The sequence below is a fragment of the Chaetodon trifascialis genome, chromosome 22, assembly GCF_039877785.1.
Source record: "Chaetodon trifascialis isolate fChaTrf1 chromosome 22, fChaTrf1.hap1, whole genome shotgun sequence".
Taxonomy (NCBI): domain Eukaryota; kingdom Metazoa; phylum Chordata; class Actinopteri; order Chaetodontiformes; family Chaetodontidae; genus Chaetodon; species Chaetodon trifascialis.
The window spans coordinates 805,023-825,441 of NC_092077.1; the positions used below are offsets into that span (position 1 = coordinate 805,023).

Here is a 20,419-nt window from a genome sequence, read left to right on the forward strand (position 1 = left end):
TGTGAGCCTACTCCCATCTCTGTCAGTTTAGCTCTGAGGAGCAGAGGCTGGATGTCGCTGAAATCGCAGGAGAAGTCCAAAAATGTAATCCTTACTGCGCTGCTGCTGTAATGAGCAGCTCCAAAACAGTAGGAAAACAATAACTATATCGCAGTTTCTAGTGTGACACTGAGCCTTGCATTGTGCATGCGCCGCCATCTCGAATAGACTAACTAAGCTTTGTATTTCTTTTCACATTTTACTTTTAATAATTTTACTAACATTGCTATTCATTGATGTATTCAGTTCTGTTTTTGGTTCATCTTCTAAACTTTTAACTGCCTGTTGTTGGGGTTAGACTTTTATTTAAAATAAAACAATGACTGGTACTGAAGTAGAAGTTGCATTTGAACTTAGGGTGTTGGAAGGTGTTGCATATCCATAATATTATAATCCAATACAGGAGCCATAACATTTTCTATATTTCATACTCCAACAGACTGACGTTGAAGCTGAAAGTCTGCAGTTAAAATCACTTTTTTATTTCAAATCTCAACACAAGGGCAGCAAACAAAGATAGTAATATATGGACTGCAATGCATTATTTCCAATATTTTAATGTTTTATAAATGGTGAAACACTGGAAATACTAGCAATAATGCATTCCAATACAACAACACAACTAACCACACCATAAAAGTTACCTTACAAGTTGTAAACAACACCACCGTGCCATGTCACATCCCCACGTCAACAAAAATCTACTTAAATATTACGAATCTGATGTCTTTCTTTTCTTTTCAAGAATGATGGATGAGAAAAGATTAGAGTACTGGATATATTAACCTTGGTAAACATGAATAAAAATAGGAAAGAAGCTGGAAAATGTAATAACTTGCAGTTTAATTTCTTTGTGTGTGCGTGTGTGCGTGCGTGCGTGCTTGTTTGTTTGTGCTTGTGCATGCCTGTGTGTCTTTGCTTGAACGTGCCCTAGACTATCTGTCACAAGGTGTGGATCTGAGTGGCATTGAGGTGATTGAGAGCGACTTGCTGCTGATCAGCAGAGCAAGGCTGGAGGTGGAGAATCACGCGAAGAGACTGCTGGAGCAGGGCATGGAGATCCAGGTACACAAACACACTGACAAAAAGCACAACTATATTGTTCAATTATTTACCTTGTCTGAATCCTCATCTACGTCGGTTTTAGTATGATGTAGATGCAAACTCAACAGTTCCTCCATCTTAATCTGTTGTTTTGATAAATTCACAATGTAATAGTGCAGTTTGGTTTTGTGTTTTCATATGATACAAAGATACTGTCAACAAAACACTGCAAAGATGATACTGGAGTTTCTCCGATTTACTGGTCTAGGGCCATGCTCGTTAAGATTCCTAGAGTTGCTTTCAGTGACAAAATTCTCCAAAAATTTCCCCTTAGACTAGATCCTGGTAAAGGAGTAGGAGTAAGGAGGAGGACTCTTAATAGGCTTAAGAGTTTCTTAAGCAGCGGAGAAAATGGTAGAAAGAGAAAGAGGTGGGAGAAGTATTGTGCAAACACTGAATGTCTGAGTTAATGAACAGTGGAGATTACAGGGATAATGTTATTGTTTGATCTCAGTCGAGATACACTCATCTCTCACACGCAACTGAATAACAGTGGAACACTAGACATGAAAGTGATCATAACACTAAGAACTGGAACTGGTAAAATGCAGCAATGCAGTGGTGATCACTTGGGTCTGTGGAAACTTTCCATCAGTTGAGTGATCACACAAACCATTACAGCACTTTCACAGCCTCATATTGTTGGGCCGTTCATCTAATTTCTACTGCATCCTTGCGGGCTGACAAAAGGGCATTTGTGGACATCGCAGATTTCTCCGTTGTTGGTGTAATTGATGGCAGAGTTCTGGACTTTTGACTCAACCTTTAAGGAAGAATACACTGGTTCGCTCTTTTGCCATCAATCTCATCTGCATATATATAAGTACAGAGCTGGAGTCAGGAAATGGTGATCCTATCTTTGGTTTGACTTAAAGAAATACACCAACCAACACCTTTAATGCTCATTGATTAACATGTTGCATCTTATTTGTTTAATCCATACACAACAGAAATGTAAAGAATGTTCTGACAATTTGTGGTTTTACAGAGAAATATGTAAATATAATGTACTGTAACTGTTTCTCAACAAACAGTAGTTTTATTAACCCAGTATTATGTGTAACTTCTCCGCTTGTGACAACTTCATGGTGATGGTAAGACTCTACCCTGGGCTGTTTTTCACCTAAGACAAGCTCCCCCTGAAACTGCAAATCATGATTCTTTACATTTTCTTGGTGTACAGAATAAAGAAATGAGATGCAGCATGTTAATCACTGAGCTTCAGAGGTGTTTGTAGGGATATTTCTGAACTTTGTGCAGACTAGGGTAGCTGTTTCCCCCTGCTCCCACTGTTTACGCTAAGTTAAAAGGGCCGTTTAATGCTCATTTTCATTCATACTTTTACATTAGGTGTCTACTAGAATAGGTTTACATGATTTAATGTTCAAAAAACATTATTATTATTATTATTTTTTTAAATACTCTGTTTTAGCTCCAGTCCTCCTTAGCAAGCAAATTGATTCTTGCAGTTTTTCAACTTCTTTTTCACAGCTATATGGTTACCTACAGAGCATGTCTGTCAAATACATTCGTCAGCAAAATAAACAGTAAAAATACATACATACACAAAAATTACGGTTTCCATATTTTAACTTTGGTCACAGACAGCCGATATTGATCCATCCTTGAGCTTGTACCATTACTTGCCTTCATTGACAAAGCAGTCCGATGGACTTTAAAATGCACACAGAATTTTCCAGTCATTGTGGAGATATTTCTGTCTCATTTCCATCAAAATTAAACACCAATCTTGACTATAACACAGGCTGCAACCACTGAAGTCAAACTTGTTTTAAGATTTAGTTCCTCTAATATGTGTTTCTATATGTTTCATGCTACGATGTACAGGACTCAATGAGAAAACCTTCAGTCTCTGTAGAAAGAAAGAAAGAAAGAAAGAAAGAAAGAAAGAAAGAAAGAAAGAAAGAAAGAAAGAAAGAAAGAAAGAAAGAAATGTACTTTTTATCACACACAGTTAGTTGCACACTACATGCACACACGCCATGCTTCCGTGAAATTATTTTCTCCGTGTTTAACCCATCCTTGGTCCATCCTTCCTCCGCGGCAGACCAGGAGTGGTGGGCTGCCAGCTGACAGCAGCGCCCGGGGACCCAGTTCCTTTTGTCACCATTGGTCAGGTGGTGATCTTCTTGCATGTTTTTAGTGGGGGTATATTTTATGGAGGATACCCCAGGGATACCCCAGGGTAACATGGGGAGAACATGCAAACTCCACACAGAAAGGCCCCTTTCCTCGAGCAGCAGGCACCGAAGGCATGGTGGAGGACACACCCCCTGGTGCCCAAAGCGAGAATGGAACCCAGGATCTTCTAGCTGTGAGATGACAGTGTTACCACTTGTTCCACCGTGCAACCCTAAAGGCACCCTAAAGAATTGCAAGTCAGAGTGTGCGCTCATAAAGAAAATAGTACAACTCAAGGAAAATTATGCTTTGAGGTATACAGTGTACATACACTTAAAAAAATCAGAACAAAGTGCAGCGGTAATATTTATGTATTTGACCTCTCCTCTCCAGTATTTCTGTTCTTGAATTTTCACAGCTTTTACTCATTAAATCAATGTAAGGTGTATTTTTAAGCTGCTGCTGTCACCACTATACTTGACAGAGTGATTGTATGACAAACCACCAGACCCATTGTATTGATTTTGTTGTGTTAAAAACAGCACTATAGAAAACTCAACTTCATTTCTCCCTCTCCCTCTGTCTTCCTCTCTGTTTTTGATGGTCAGAATCCCACCCAGGTTGGCACAGCCCTGCAGGTCTTCTATAACCTGGGCTGTCTAAGAAAGACTATCAGCTCTGTAGTGGGGAGCTACAGGACCACCATACAGGACAACATCACAAGTGCTCTAGACATCAAAGGCCTGACCCAGTCAACCAACCCCAGAGGTAACACCCATAAGGAAATTTTGCCTATATGCACACAGAGACTCTCAATTCTAAAAGATGAAAGACACTGACATTTTACAATTTGACCTAGTTCATGAGTTAGCTTGATCCAAAATAGACTATTATATCATGGCAACAGAGAATAGTCATTTCTGGCTGGGGAGCATGTGTGACTTTCCTGGCTCTGATGTACCAGCCACATCATGAATCTAATTAATGCATACAGTATTTTTAAGGATTATATTAATAAAATAAACGGTGTATATGTAGATACAAAGAAAAAAACATAAATGTATCATGTTCTTGTTCATGTTCATCTTTATCTGCTGATGTTCTGTAGTTCTGTATTATGTGCGTAACCACAAGGTAAAAGGAGTTATTAATTTTTACAGTACAAGTATGCATTCACCCATTAAGATAGGATAAGATATTCCTTTATTACTCCCACAGTGGGGAAATTTCCCGAATTACAGCAGCAAAGTGGATAGTAAAAAATAGAGGGCATCAGTAAAAAGACATTAAATAGCAAACAGCAATATAAACAAGGAATATAGAAAAATGTGAACAATTTAAACAAGGGGAAATACAGAAACTAGCAACCTAGTATGGGGAAATATAAAATACGGGAGTGGTAACAGTATATAGTGTTTTCAAGTTTACACCATTGCACAGAGGAAATACCAATATTGCACATTGTAAATTAGAGATTCGCCAGGTACTGATATTGCACATTAAATGATAGTACTCCTGACTGGAGTATTGATATTGCACATAGAAGTAATAATACACCTGATGGAAAGATTGATATATTGCACCTTAAGTAGAAATTCACCTGACCTAAAAATTTTCACAGTGTAAGTGAACACAGTTGATGTGTATTATAGTGCAGTCAGTTCGAATGTCTTGGTGAGTGTCTGGTCTACTGGGAGCACTGCTGGTTGTAAAGTCTGACTGCTGCAGGAAGGAAAGACCTGCGATAGCATTCCTTCACACACTTTGGGTGAAGCAGTCTGTCGCTGAAGGAGCTCTCCAGTGCTGTTAAAGTGTCCTGCAGGGGTGGGAGTCATTCTCGATTATGGATGACAGCTTAGCCATCATCCTCCTCTCTCTTACCACCTTCACTGAGTCAAGGGGGCATCCCAGGACAGAGCTGGCCTTCTTGATCAGTTTGTCAAGTCTCTTCCTGTCAGCTGTCAAGATGCTGGTCCCCCAGCAGACCACTCCATAAAAGATGGCTGATGCCACCACATTGTCCTAAAAGGTCTTCAGGAGTGCCCCCTGCACTCCAAACGACCTCAGTCTCCTGAGTAGATAAACTCTGCTCTGGCCTTTCTTGTATAGTGCTGTTGTGTTGTGAGTCCAGTCCAGTTATGAATATGTTCAGGTCATATGCCCACTTTTGGTCCCCTGCAGATTGGGAGTCAGATTCCTTGTGGCCAGAGATGGTTTTTAGGCCTCTTCAGACTCCACTGACATTTTTTTTGCTGCAGCTGAACCTCCATCTTCCTGCACAGCCTTCAGCTCAGCCTTATTTCCTGACTTAAAGGCCCCCTTCTTCTCCTTAAGGAGAGCCTTCATGTCGGGGTTAATCCACGGTTTGTCGTTGGAAAAACACGTACAGTCCTGGTGGGTACGGTGTTTTCCACACAGAAGTTAATATAGTCCGTTATGCAGTGTGTGAGACTATCGGTGTCCTCTCCGTGAGAATCACAAAGTTCCTCCCACACAGTTGTGGCGAAACAGTCCTTCAGAGCCTTGTCAGCCTCGTCGGACCATCTCTTCACTGTGCGGGACACAGCTGGTTGCCTGTGCATGAGAGGTTTGTACACAGGCAGGTTGTGGTCAGATTTTCCCAGGGGAGGGAGGGGTGCTGAAGTGTATGCCTCCTTGGTGTTGGCATAACACAAATCCAGTATCTTGTCTCTAGCGCAACATGCAACGTACTGGGTGAATGTGGGCAGAGTGGAGGATGGAGACGCATGATTAAAGTCCCCAGAGATAAGAAGGAGGGCTTGTGGGTGCTCTTTCTGCAGCCTGCTTGTGACAGAGTGGAGAACATCACAGGCTGCATCAGCATTAGCAGAGGAAGGAATATACGCAGCTATCGTTAACATGCGAGAATTCCCACGGCAGGTAATATGGCCTCATGCTAACGGTTCAATGTCCTTGGAGCAGAGTTGTTCTATAATAATGATGTGCCCAGAGTTACAACATCTGTTATTCACAAACACTGCCAGCCCTCCTCCTTTTCTCTCACCACTATCTCTTGTCCCATCTGCCTGCAGCAGCTTAAAGCCGCTCATACACACATTCACACTTTCATGGCTAGGCCACCTGTTTATTAAAAAGTTTTAACCTTTCACACACACTCATACAACAGCAGCACAGCATCAGGAGCAATTTGGGGTTCAGTGCCTTGCCCAAGGATACTTCAGCAAGAACACTGCTGAGACCACAAATTGAACCACCAACCGTCTGATAAGCCAGCGACTGCTCTACCTCATGAGCCACAGCTGCACCCATATCTTATTTCTTGTTGTCTCACTGTTGTCTTGTTTTACAAAAACTATTAAAAACACATCACTGAACCTCAATGTTACACTGGGTGACTTGTTCCGTTGTTACCACGAACACACACACATTGTAGTTTATTTTGACTGAGTCCCACAACACTAAATGTGGATTGGTCCGCCACTGAAAACAACCTCCAACAAATGCATCATTCCCTCATTTTGGTTAACGTTTGATAAAAACTACCGTGAGCAGCTGTTTTTGAAAACTACTGTGCCTTTTAAAAATATAAAACTATATATTTGTGAGGTATTTTTAAAGATTCACATCTTCAGTAGGAATAGATGAGCTTGAAGCTGAGAAATACAGATTCATCATTTGATGACGATAACAAAAATATAGAAGACCAAACTTCTAATTCAATAAAATGTGAAATTAGACATTGAATAAATGCATAATGATCTTAAGAAAATCTCAAGCAAGAAATGTCAGAAAAGCTCTTTTTAATGACTCCTGCATATCTCTGTATCATAAATCATAAATTCTTTTCTGTGTTATCTGTTACGTCCCAGCCAAACAAACAAAAACCTTACATGTAGTAAATTTGTTCCCCTAGGTGCACCTGGCAGAGCAGTGCTGCCGACACCTGGCAACACTGCAGCTTTTCGTGCTGCTCTATGGACCAACCTGGAGAAACTGATGGACCAGATATTTGCTGCATGCAGACAGGTATGCAGCAGCCTGAGACTACAAACTGACTGTACTTAAAGAGTATTGAATCCATTAAACTGACATTAAACCAGCAGCCCGCAGAACAGATGAATTAGGTATGACGTTTTCTTTGCCGTATATTTTTTTCAGGTGCAACATCTGCAGAAGGTCTTGACGAAGAAGAGAGACCCTGTCACTCATGTGTGCTTCATCGATGATATCATTAAGGTGAAATGTATTACAAATTATGAAATAACTAATCACCATTTGTTGTAAAAGTTCTATTAAGAAGAAAGCAAAAAAGCAAACAAGAAGTCAAGAAAGAAAATCAGAAGGCTACCAGCCCCCACTCACAGTAGATAAAGAGAAGCATTCAGACACCTGAGATGTGGATTGTGACAAATAAGCTGAGGAAGATAATATTTAATGTAATATAATCAGTTGTCTAGTACAGCGTAAACCCTTTCATTCAGAAATCGCCAGGGCTTTTTCCTGCATAGTTACACAGGAAAGTACGCTCCCTTGCATTTTTTATGCCTCTGCACCGGCAACAGTAGTGGCCAGAGGCATTATATTTTTGAGCTGTCAGTCATCTGTTCATCTGTCCCTCTGTCCCTCCATCCGTCCCTCTGTCCCTTTCTCATAAACATGGTATCTCAGGAATGCCTTGAGGGATTTTCTACAATTTTGGCACAAATGTTCATTTAGACTCTCAAGGATGAACTGATAAAATTTTAGTGGTCAAGGGCGCTGTGACCTCACATCCATCCCATTGTAGTGAACACGTAATATCAGCACTGCTGTGAGGATATTTCTTTAAATATGTCACAAAGATTCACTTGAACTGAAGGATGAACTGATTATACTTTAAGATTGGAGATCAGAGGCCTCATTTATAAAACATTGCGTAGAATCCACACTAAAAATGTGCGTACGCCCAAAAGCTGAAAATGGCGTACGCCAATAAATATTCGGATTTATAAAACCGTACGTACTCACACCTGCACACAATTTTCCCTTTAGAAATCACACTCCACCTGGAAAATTGCGCAGGTGTATTCACCTCACATCCCGCCCCCGACACACCCACATTTTACCGATCATGGCAGAGAAAAGAAAAAGAAATTTTACGGAGACTGAAATCGAGGTGCTTGTGGGTGAGGTGGAGGCCAGAAAGGATATTTTGTTTGGTGGTCACAGTATGGCGTCATGAATAAAATAAAAAAATTTAAAAAATGAGTGGCAGCACGTCGTCACTGCAGTGAATAGTTCCAGTGCCACAGAGTGTTCTGTGGCAGAAATTAAAAAGAAGTGGTCGGATGTGAAGGTGGAGGCCAAGAAGAAAGTGGCATGGCACGATCGAAGCGCATCTGCTACTGGTGGGGGCAAGGGCGCACCTGAGCCAACACCACTGGACACCAAGATAGCCTCGATCCTTGGTATGGAATGGAATGGCGCGGTTCCGGTGGGTGGGTCAATCTAACACTGGGCCCAGTTTAGCACATAGATCCAAGAGTACCGCTCTAGGGAATCTAAATTGGCTTATTAGCCAGTCATCATCATGGGCCAGGAAATCTCCATGGTCCCTAAAACTCCTCTCCATCCTGATCCTACCATTTGCGTAATCTTCCAGCAGTGCCAGCGCATCCATTGTGTAGCATTACGCACAAGTGTCACCGCACTATTTATATGCTTACTCAGCAAATTGAATGATTGTTACACACCTTGTCACAATTAATACTAATCCATCAGTGCCATCCACCACTGTGTATCATTTGAAGATGGAAGTATGATATATGAACATTGTGCATACAGTAGTAGGCCTAATGGCTCACTAAAGGAACACATCTATAACACTGCAGACTTGGGTGTTTATGATTACGCGGGTCTATAAGTTTGATATGTGATGACATTAAATGTATGTGATCAATCTGGCTTCAACTCACCACCTCACCATCTGCACCGCCAGTTCCCCCTGTCTCCAACATGTTCGTACGCAAGCATCAAAGTTGGCATACCGGTGCGTACATTCTCACGCTAAGTTTATTTTTATAAATCACAACATTTGTGTAGAAAGTTGCGTACGCAACTTCCAAGCCCTGTTTTGTGCGTAAACAAGTTTTATAAATGAGGCCCCAGATTCTAACAAAAACAACTATGTGAAACTAAGCTAAACAGAAATGTCGACATTGACATAGAATTAAAGACTAAGAGTGATGTCTAACAAGCTAGCAATTAAAGATTATCAAACACAGAATGAGTAGAACTGAACTGAACTGCACCATTGTGTAAACAACACTCACTACGTTTACATGCAGTCAAGTAACCCTTTCATAACCGGAATATCAGCAATAACCCGGTTGCGCATGGCCATGTAAACACCAATAACCCTTTTGAAAAACTGGATTATGCTCTGGTGTTACTCCTTTTCCCGAATATTTGGTCATGTATACGCCTACTGGAATATCCCCATCGAAAGGAACATTAATTTGTGTTCTGTGCATGTTCAATTCACAAAGAATCTTGGTCTTTTGAGTGATGGATAGCATGGATATGGATGGCACAGATCCGGCTCCATTTCCTATTTCTTCACATTCTCGCCTTCCATTAATGAAGAAAGTGAGACAGAAAAGTTTCAAGTACTGGTAGTGGGTCAGTACCAGCACCAAAGCGCAAATGAAGGCGACTGCTACCGGCCCCGGGCTGTTCATTATCCGCTTGCCCACTCCTTGCAGAACCCAGCCAGTTGAGAGAGGTTTGGAGGGACATCTGGTATGTACCAACTTCTTCAGGTCTTGCCACAACATTTCAATTGGATTAAGGTCCAGACTTTGACTGGGCCAATCCAGAGTACAAATCCTCTTTCTCTGAAGCCATTCTTGGTAGTTTTGCTGGAATGCTTTGGGTCATTTTCTTGTTGCATAATCCATTTTCATCCCAGCTTCAACTCCCTGACTGATGGCAGGAGATTCTGGTCAAGAATTTGTTGATAGGCCTGAGAATTCATGGTTCACTGGATAATATGGAGTTGTCCAGGTCCAGAAGCAGAAAAGACCTTCACATTTCCACCACCATGCTTCACTGCTGGGAGGAGGTTCTTTCTTCATATGCAGTGTTGGCTTTTCTCCAAACATGGTGGTTTTCATTGTGACCAAATAATTCTATTTTGAACTCATCTGTCCAGAGAATGGACTTCCAGAAGGCCCCTGGTTTGTCCAAGTGCTCTCTGGCAAAGTTGAAACGGGCAGCTTTGTTCTTTTTTTGAGAGCAGAGGCTTCCCTCCCCTGAATGTCATGGCTGTTCAATTTTCATCTGATTGTAGACACATGCACATTTGTCCCAGATGCTACCAGAGAGGTCTGCAACTCTCTAGAGATGATTTGTTTGTTGGCCTTTACCTGAATTATTATTTTTCTGCTGCTTCTTGGTGATAGTTTCAATGGGCGTCCACTTCTCGGCAGAGTTGCTGTCATGTTGAAGGCCATCCATTTGTAAATTATTTGTCTTACAGTGGATGGATATAGCTGGAAATCTTTTGGAGATGGTCTTATAGCCCTCCCCAGACTGATGGGCTGCCACTACCCTCTTCTTCATGTACTCAGATATCTCCTTTGCTCTCGGCATTGTTGATTTGTATTTGACCATAGTGGTTTGGTGAGTGAGTCTGTTACCTGCTTGACCAATGCAACTGGGGGTTCACTTACTTTTGCACATACACTAGTTCCATGTTTCATGTAGTTTTTGGACTTAAACAAGTCCCACTAAACAAGTATGTGCAGTTGATAACCATATATCTGACATTTGCTAACTGGTGAGAATAAAATAAGAAAATCATGGTAAAACAACAGAAACATCTAAACTGCTCAAGGGGTTCACATACTTTCAAGCAGCACTATATCTTATTCCACTCACATGCAGTTGGTCCATTGAAAAGAAAAACCAAACTGAGAAACAGAGATCACAGTGGAGGTGCAGAAAGTGGATGTGATGGATATGAGGAGGAAAGGTCAGGCAGCTGGACAGCAGACCTGCAACAGACTTCTCTAATGGTGGATTAGAGGAAAATATACAGACACACAAATCCAATCCCAAGTGTGTGTTGAACTGTTGGTGTGTGTTGGTTCTCGATTACTAGTTTCACAAAACATTTTTTACAGGCTTTAAGTTTGATCTAATATTCAAGCAGAAAGCACATCATGAATGTCTGCATTGACTTCCCCAGTTATTGCGTTGTGTTGAAATGATATATGATGATAATGATCATTGTGATGCACAATCAATTGCAATTTTTTTACTTCAATATTGTGATGACAATCATTACTGCGAATGATTTGGCTCAATTTCACTTTTTTCACACTTTTGCACAGAAATTTGACTGAGTACAAAAACTTTATTGTGTGTATTATGTAAAAATTCTAAAAACAATGATTGTATCATATTAATATAGTAATAATTTCTACCCACCACCTTGAGATGATAAGTGTCTCTTTTATTCTGTTTGCTTGATGACAGGATGGTGAATCTGATATCCTCTACACCTTCTGGAATGATGTAACCAACACACTCATTGAGGTGTTTCACAATGCAACTGAAGGTAAAATTGGTCGTTTTCTTTCCTCTTCTTTCTCCAGCTACGAGTTTAAGAGGATGGTGACATCTTCAATATCAAAGCTGCTAATTCAGGGGCGTTCTCCATCAACTGGAGAGTATTTAGCAACAAATTTGGGCAGCCTGATAGTAAGGAGTTGCAATAATCCAACCTGTAAGTAGTATGTGCCTGATTTTTGTAATGTCAGGTAGGTGAAAAAAGACAGTCCTTGAAAACAGTTTTACATGGGAGTTACAGGACATATCCTGATCAAGATAACTGCCAAACCCTTTACAGTTGTGCTGGAGGCCACCGCAATGCCATCCATATTTGCTGTATCATCAGATAGTGAGTTTCGAAGGTGTTTAGGACCTAGCACTATAACTTTAGCAACCAAAAATTGGATGTCCTTAAGACTTGTTTTTGCAGTGAATACTACATATATTTTGACATATCCAGAAGATCAGTGAAAGAGTGGAAAGCATTATCCAGGAAAGCAGACAGGAGATGAAGCACATTTTCAAATGAGAAATTACAGACATACAGAGAAAGTTCTTCCTTTTAAATATGTTGTGAACCAGGTCCAGATAAGTCAGTACCATTTTCAGGTCTGGAATGTAATGGTCAACAATGTCAAATGTTGTACTCAGGTCCAACACCATTGGAACACAAAGTTGGTTGGAATTGCTGTTGATTTTAAGGTCTTTGATTGAGGGAAGTGGGGAAAAAACTGGACCGTAGAGAGGCATTAATGACATACTAATACATCTGATAGGTAGTAAGAGACATTTAAACAATTTTGTGGGAATTGGGTCAAGAGAACAGGTGGAAGACTTAAGCAGCTGGGCCACCTCACCAAGATCACTAGAATTAATGGGTGGAAAATTACACATAGTAAACAGGATGGTACACTGATGTAAGGGGACAGAAAGACATCCTTTATTCGTCACACACTACACAACATGCACACACGCCATGCTTAGGTGAGATTCTTCTTCCGCGTTTAACCCATCCCACTAAGTCCTTCTCTCCGCGGCAGACCAGGAGTGGTGGGCTGCCAGCCAACAGGGGCACCCTTATTCATCACCATTCGGTCAGGTGGTTCATGCATGTTTTTAGAGGGGGTTTTTTTATGGAGGATACCCCAGGTGAACACGGGGAGAACATGCAAACTCCACACAGAAAGGCCCCTTTCCTCGAGATAAAGGGCAGCAGGTACCGAAGGCATGGTGGAGGACACGCCCACAGCGCCCCAGGCGGTAATTGAACCCTGGACCTTGTAGCTGTGAGGTGACAGTGTTACCACTCGCCCACCGTGCCACTCACTTCAACTCAACTTCATTTACCTGAAGAGAGGAATTCAGCAGGAATTGATCTTGTTTGATTTATCAGTTTGTCAATTGGGGGGAGCAAAAAGTGAGTGCTATTTTCATCATCATTTATCAGCTGTGAGATGTCAAACTGTCTTGAGATAAGACACACTTCAGATACGTCATTTGTTGCTGCAGCTTTGGGAGAAGTTTGGAGTGTGTTGATGCAGTGACACTCTCTGTTAATACAAATATGACAGTTGTTATCACATAAGCCTGATCGCATAGAAGTGTCAATCTTTTTTCTATTAATTGTACAGCCCCAGCTTATGAACTGAATTTGAGAGACATTGTCAGACATTTGAAGCCCATAATGAATTTAACAAAACACCACAAAATGTAGCTGCTGAGGTAGAGGCTCTTTGAAGATGCAATTTTTGTGAGATGCTTCCACTGGATTCTGAAACTTTTGTGTATGACATAGCCACAATTCAGTTGCTCTAAAGTGGACTGTATACAAATGCAATAAGGGAAACAGCGCTGTCAGTCTATTGCATGAACATTTACATGTCAACACGCTCTTAAGTGGACAAAGTTGATGTCTGTAGCACTTACATTACAATTTCATTATTCTCAGACTTGCCAGTTCTTGGTTTGTGATGCTGCTGCTTACCCTCTGTACAGCTGTTTACTGGGGGAAACATTGGTAATTACAGCTGGGAATAATGTGCTGATTGGAACAATAGAGCAACACAGCTACACATGTAGCTACAACAGAGGACGAGTCCTGCAGTCTCACGTGTAAGAAAAGAAAACAAAATACTTGCTCTTTTATGTTCAGTTTTCCTTGTATGAATTTTGTTTTGGTAATCTTGTGTTATTTTAAGATTAAATTGGACAACCCTAGATCTGTTCTTATCGTAGTAGTGAAATCATACAAGTTGCAGACAGATCATTAATTTATTTTCATACTAGTGAAGAACAAGAGCTCATTAACAACAAAACAGGAACAAAACACACTGTTTTGATGTTAAAGCTTTGTGACTCAGATTCTTCTGATCCATCCATACGACGAAGGGCTGCTCTGTTCCCTAGAACCATGTCACTATTCCTCCAACTCCAGTTTCACTTTAACATCTCCAGGTTTCCCACGTCGTAATTCCGTTCTGCAGGAGAGAGAAGACGAGCAAGCGAGAAAGCACAAGGGTACAAGCACTGCCCCCAACTTCTTATCTGAAGCATCCACCTCAAGAATAAATTGTTTGTTAGGATCAGGCTGTATTTGTCCCCCTTCTTTATGTGAGCAACATGGTAAGCAAGTAGGTCCAATTTAGTAAAGATGGCGGCTTCGTGGAGAGACTCGAAAGCAGAATTTATTAATGGCCTTTATGGTAACGTCATTCAAACCCTGGAAATCAATACATGATCTGAGGGGCTTATCCTTTTGAACCACAAAGAAAATCCCTGCCCCAAGAGGTGAAGAGGAGGGTGTAATAATACCCGCTGCTAATGAGTCTTTTATGTATTGCTGCATTGCCTCTCTTTCGGGACACGAGAGGTTGTATAGCCCACTGGTGGGGAGAGGAGCGCTCGTAAGAAGGTCAATGGAACAGTCATAGGGGCGATACAGAGGTAGTCAGTATGCTCCTTAACACCTCACACTGATCATGATATGCAGAGGGAACACTTAGAGAGGTCTGGGGGTACAGAAGGGATGGACAAAGAGTTGGAGACTCCCCCTGTTTGAGAAATAGCTGAAGAGAGTGAATGACTTTTGGAACTTCAACCCATAATCTTCCCCTGGAGCCAATTAATATGGGGATTGTGGAGTTGCAACCACAGATGTCCAAGAACCAGTGGATAGTGGGGAGCATGAATGATCAGGAACGAGATTTCCTCATGATGATTTCCTGAGATTTGCATCTTTACAGGGCTGGTGCGGTGCATTACCTCAGAGGTAGCTAGTTCATCCATTAATTGTTCACTGAGCCCCCAGATAAACACACCACGCAATGCAGTGTCATTCCAACCTGTGTCAGCTGCCAGAGTTTGAAAATCCATGGAGTAATTGGCTGCAGGGCAGGATCCCTGCCTAAGGCTCAGGAGTTGGCTGGAGGCATTGCCAGAATGGTTGGGGTGGTCAAAAAACAGTCTGAGTTGCTTCAAAAAGTCCTCAAACGGATGTGTGCTTATGTTTATGCTAGTGTTAAATGCCTCAGCCCACAACAGTGCTCTGTCTTGCAACAAGCCCAAAACAAAATGTACCTTAGCTTAGGTTGGAAAGAAAAGAACGGGGATGTTGCATAAAAACTACACTGTGCTGTAGTAGAAAACCCTGACATTTGTCACGGGTCCCGTCAAACTGTTCTGGGTCTTTGATATGAGCCTCTTTTACAAACTGGAATTCAGAGGGTGTTGTCCAAGGCATAAGGTGGTGATGCAGCATACCAGTCAGGTGAGACATGTGCCGAGAGAGCTCAGCAACCTGAACCACCATATGCTGACTTGATTTGCATAAGGTTTGGAGGAGCCGCTCATGCTGAACAAGTAGAACACCCTGACTGGTAACGGCTTTTTTCACAGGGTCTGCTTAGTCTAGGGTTTCTCAATGGGGGTGATACCACCCCCCAGTGGGTGTTCAGAGAATGTTGGGGGGTCGCTAGGAGCAACATTGCTGAGAGGGGAGCATTTCTGTAAAAGTCATTCACCACCACATTTTTTTTCTAGTCTTCCATGTCTTGTCTCACAATGTCATGCAGTGTTTCCGAATTTACAGCAAGAGTAAGTCCGGAACATGCCAGAAGCGTGTGTGTGGTGTGTGCATGGCGGAACCTGTCGCTTTTTATTTCAGCGCCTGTGTTAACAGGTTAAAGCTGGCACACTGCCCACATGAGCAGTGCGGCTCAGCTGTGTCTCATCTAGAGCTCAGGAGGCTTGCCTATTTTACCGTGAGCCACATGTAGTACACAGCAAAATATACATCCCTTTGTGAAGAAGCTGGCTGAAAACCACCAAGCACCAACACACTAAAGCGCAGTTCTCTGACCTGACACAAATAACACGCAGAAATAGTTGGCGCGTATTAAAAAGCCCTCTCTCTGTACTCTCTGTTCTGCGAGCTCATTGTTTCTGATTGGTCAGGATTATTTATAATTATTAATTTGAACTGATTGGTTCCTCAAGTTAGATCAGTGAAGGAGTCTAATTAATGTTGGAATTTAATAAGAAATATATGTTCAGCCAACAAAAAGCGTAATCTTCATTAATGTTACATTTAACAATACATTTATATTATTATTTGATTGAAAAATTATAAGGCCTATATCTCAAATAAGCCAGTTAAATACACAATTTCCATCATAAATACCAATATACAGGAGTTCCAACTGCTTTCTCGTTGATGGAAGGCGGCAAGAGGTGTGAGCATTGAGTACTGGTGCGTTCATCCAAAAAAGGTTGAGAACCACTGGCTTAGTCCATGATGGCCGAATTATTCTGTTGGGCTTTCACCTTAAATACAGTTTTTTTGGACTCAAAAAATGCAGACTAGTGACGAGATAAAGAATGAAAATAATTTATTTAACAATAAATGTAAATAATAAAATATAAAAATAATAAAACAAAATAGAAGATAAAACAAAAGCCAGGCTCAGAAGGAATGGAAAAAAGAACAACAAAAAATGCACTCTTAAAGAGCAGAGAAAACAAACACAAAGTGCACTCAATAAGAGTGGAAAAAACTAACAAAAGAAAACCACTAGGCGTATTGAATTATTCTGCTGGGCTTTCACCATAAATACAGTTTTTTTGGACTCAAAAAATGCAGACCAGTGATGAAATGAAAAAACTAACAAAGGAAAACCACTGGGTGCATTGAAGCAGAGCAAACGCTGGACGTGGCTGGTAGGTACTGAAACAAAAGAACATATGTGAGTGGCAAAAAGAAAAAAAATCTAATGTAAGATTGACAAAAGTACACGAGGAAGATACTGGCAAAAGACATTAACTCAGGATAATTCGGCAACAGGTGGAGCTGAGAGCCTTCCTTAAGTACTCTGCACTAATCAGGCTGATGTGCCCCAGGTGTGCTGCAGGTTGGGCAGAACTGGTTGAGTGCAGGCATACACCCATCTTAAACAGACAGGGTAACTTACAGACAGACAAATTACACTGGGGGAAAAGGTGAAAGAAAATGCTTGGACCAGACAAGTTAGTAGATCCTAACACATTAAACCGTGGTAGTGGTGCTTCTTTTTTTCAAACAGTTGAATATTTATTACACAATTAAATTTATGGATTTTATGACAATGACAATAATGCCTGGAACACCTCCCTAGGGAGGCGTCCAGGGGGCATCAAGATGCCCGAGCCACCTCAGCTGACTCCTCTCGATGTGGAGGAGCAACGACTCTACTTTGAGCTCCAGAGAATACTCAGCTGCTTGTATCCAGGACCTCGTTCTTTCAGTCATGACCCAAAGTTCATGACCATAGGTGAGGGTAGGAACGTAGATTGACGGATAAAACGAGAGCTTCGCCTTTCGACTCACCTCCTTCTTCACCACGACAGACTGATACAGCAACCGCATTTCTGATCCGCCTTTCAGTCTCACGCTCCATCCTTCCCTCACTCGTGAACAAGATCCCAAGATACTTAAACTCCTCCACTTGAGGCAGGAACTCTCCCCCAACCTGGAGGGAGCAAGCCACCTTTTTCCGGTCGAGAACCATGGCCTCGGACTTGGAGGTGCTGACTCTCATCCCAGCTGCTTCACACTCGGCTGTGAACTGCCCCAGTGCATGCTGAAGGTCCTGGCTCGAGGAAGCAAACAAGACAACATCATCCGCAAAAAGCAGAGACGAAATCTGCCGGCTCCCGAACCAAACCCCCTCCGGCCCCTGGCTGCGCCTAGAAATTCTATCCATAAAAATAATGAAAAAGGCAGTGACAAAAGGCAGCCCTGCCGGAGTCCAACATGCACCGGGAACAGGTCCGACTTAGTGCCGGCAATGCAGACTGTGCAGCCCTCTCTAACCCCATACTCCTGGAGCACCTCCCACAGAATGACGTAAGGGGCACAGTTGAATGCCAAAACACATGTGGACTGTTTGGGCAAACTCCCATGAACCCTCAAGCACCCTGTGGAGGGTATAGAGCTGGTCCAGTGTTCCACAACCAGGACGGCCAGGAGGCTGAGGAGTGTGATCCCCCTAATAGTTGGAACACACCTTCACACGTGTTGACAGAAAGCTGCTTCCCCTTCCTGAGGCGCCGAATGGTTTGCCAGAATCCGTCAGCTGCCTCAGGAGTCCCATGAGCCAACCAGGCCCGATAGGACTCCTTCTTCAGCTTGACGGCATCCCTCACTTCTGGTGTCCACCACCGGGTTTGGGGGTTGCCGCCACAACAGGCACCGGTGACTTTACGGCCACAGCTACGGATGGCTGCATCAACAATGGAAGTGGAGAACATGGTCCATTCGGACTCAAAGTCTCCAACCTCCCTCGGAATCTGGTCAAAGCTCTCCCGGAGGTAGGGGTTGAAAACCTCAGCGGGTTCCGCCAGGCATTCCCAACAGACCCTCACCGTACATTTGGGTCTGCCAAGTCTGTCCCGCTTCCTCCCCTGCCAGCGGATCCAACTCACCACCAGGTGGTGAACAGTTGACAGCTCAGCCCCTCTCTTTAACCGAGTGTCCAAGACGTACTGCCGAAGGTCAGTTGAAACTGTGACTAGCACAGAAATCCAATAACAGAACACCACTCGGGTTCAGATCGGGGAGGCTGTTCCTCCCAATCACACCCCTCCAGGTATCACTGTCGCTACCCACATGAGCATTGAAATCCCCCAGCAGAACAATGGAGTCCCTGGTTGGAGCACTTTCCAGTACCCCTCCCAGGGACTCTGAGAAGGCCGGGTACTCTACACTGCTGCATTTTTTATACAACTTGCAATTTGGAACACAGCAGTATGGCATTATCCTTTTTAATAATTACATTTGAGCTTCCCACCCTGAATGTGACATCAGTGGAAAATGGCCTCCTCCTTCCTCCTTTTTGTCTGTAACATTTTATATACACAGTTAGACACTTGTTAAATTAAACATAGCCTTGAGCAGAAGCTGAGTGATAGAAACCAAGAAATCAGGAACAGTCGAAAAAAGAATTATAGGTCCTGAGGAAATGACTGAGGACTGTTCGTGCCTATTCATTTTGAAAGAGCACTGGGGAACCACCTGACCAAACAATGAAGTAACTTCATCACTCACTCAATCAAATAAATATTATGTAGTCTATTATGTAGTCATGTTTATCAGGCTGACCCTGCTTTGCTCTGATCCAGCCAAAAAGCATAAGCGATATATTCCATCACCAGGAACAAAAGTCATTTTTCCTAAGCCTATGCCTTCAGGGCCTCTGAGTGTTACAGAATCTCTGATTCTGAGTAAGACAAAGAAAAAATACAGTCACAATAGGGGTGGGCGATACTGGGAATTTTGGTATCGATCTGATACCAAGTAAATACAGGGCTAGTATCGCCAATACTGATCACTTAAAATGTCATGATCATTGAATAATTTTGTGATTTTACCTTTAGTTGGTTGATAAGGATTATGATAAAACAGAGGAAAAAGATTTTTACATCCATGGCTCATTGTGAGTTATCTAGGTGAAATAACAAAATGATTAAGCTAATTAAGTCTGTAACTGTAATTTGCATGTAGCCTAGGAATACTAATTTTCCTTCAACGGTTAACAGAAAGGGTTATCATATTCAGCCATATTCATATTTCAGGTTTGAGGTATATTTCTTTATATAAGCGTATATTTTTGAGTTCCAGTAAAACAATTATGTTTTTTTTCAACTGGCTGAACATATGATAATACTTTAATCAGTCGGCTGAAATGGCCTCTCTGATCACCAATTACAAAAACATTACTCGATGCTGGAAAAAAGGGTCCACACAGCACTTCTCTTTCTGTCCACCATCACAGACTGCTCTGAGTGCTCTGACTCTCTGCTCTCCGGCAGAGCAGGGAGGGGGAGGGGCAAAGTGTGCCTGTCTGAGAGAATCAGAATCAGAAAAAGCTTTATTGCCAAGTATGATTTTACACATACGAGGAGAGAGAGAGAGAGAGAGAGAGAGAGAGAGAGTAGCAGAGAGAGAGGTGCGCTGTTTGCACATCCAGTTTGGAGAAAAGCTGAGCTCGCATGAACTCCGAAATTCGAGTATTTTGCTGGACGT

General features: G+C 42.2%; 1 protein-coding gene across 2 annotated transcripts in view; it reads left to right on the top strand.

Moving 5' to 3' along the window:
• cog5 (component of oligomeric golgi complex 5) overlaps positions 1-20,419 on the top strand; it is a 117,261-nt gene that overhangs the window by 62,441 nt on the left and 34,401 nt on the right. For both annotated transcript variants that reach the window (XM_070991699.1, XM_070991700.1), the window contains exons 7-11: positions 974-1,104; positions 3,894-4,053; positions 7,181-7,293; positions 7,426-7,503; positions 11,788-11,869. In XM_070991699.1, the coding sequence (XP_070847800.1) occupies positions 974-1,104; positions 3,894-4,053; positions 7,181-7,293; positions 7,426-7,503; positions 11,788-11,869 (564 nt within the window). The remainder of the gene's footprint in view (positions 1-973; positions 1,105-3,893; positions 4,054-7,180; positions 7,294-7,425; positions 7,504-11,787; positions 11,870-20,419) is intronic.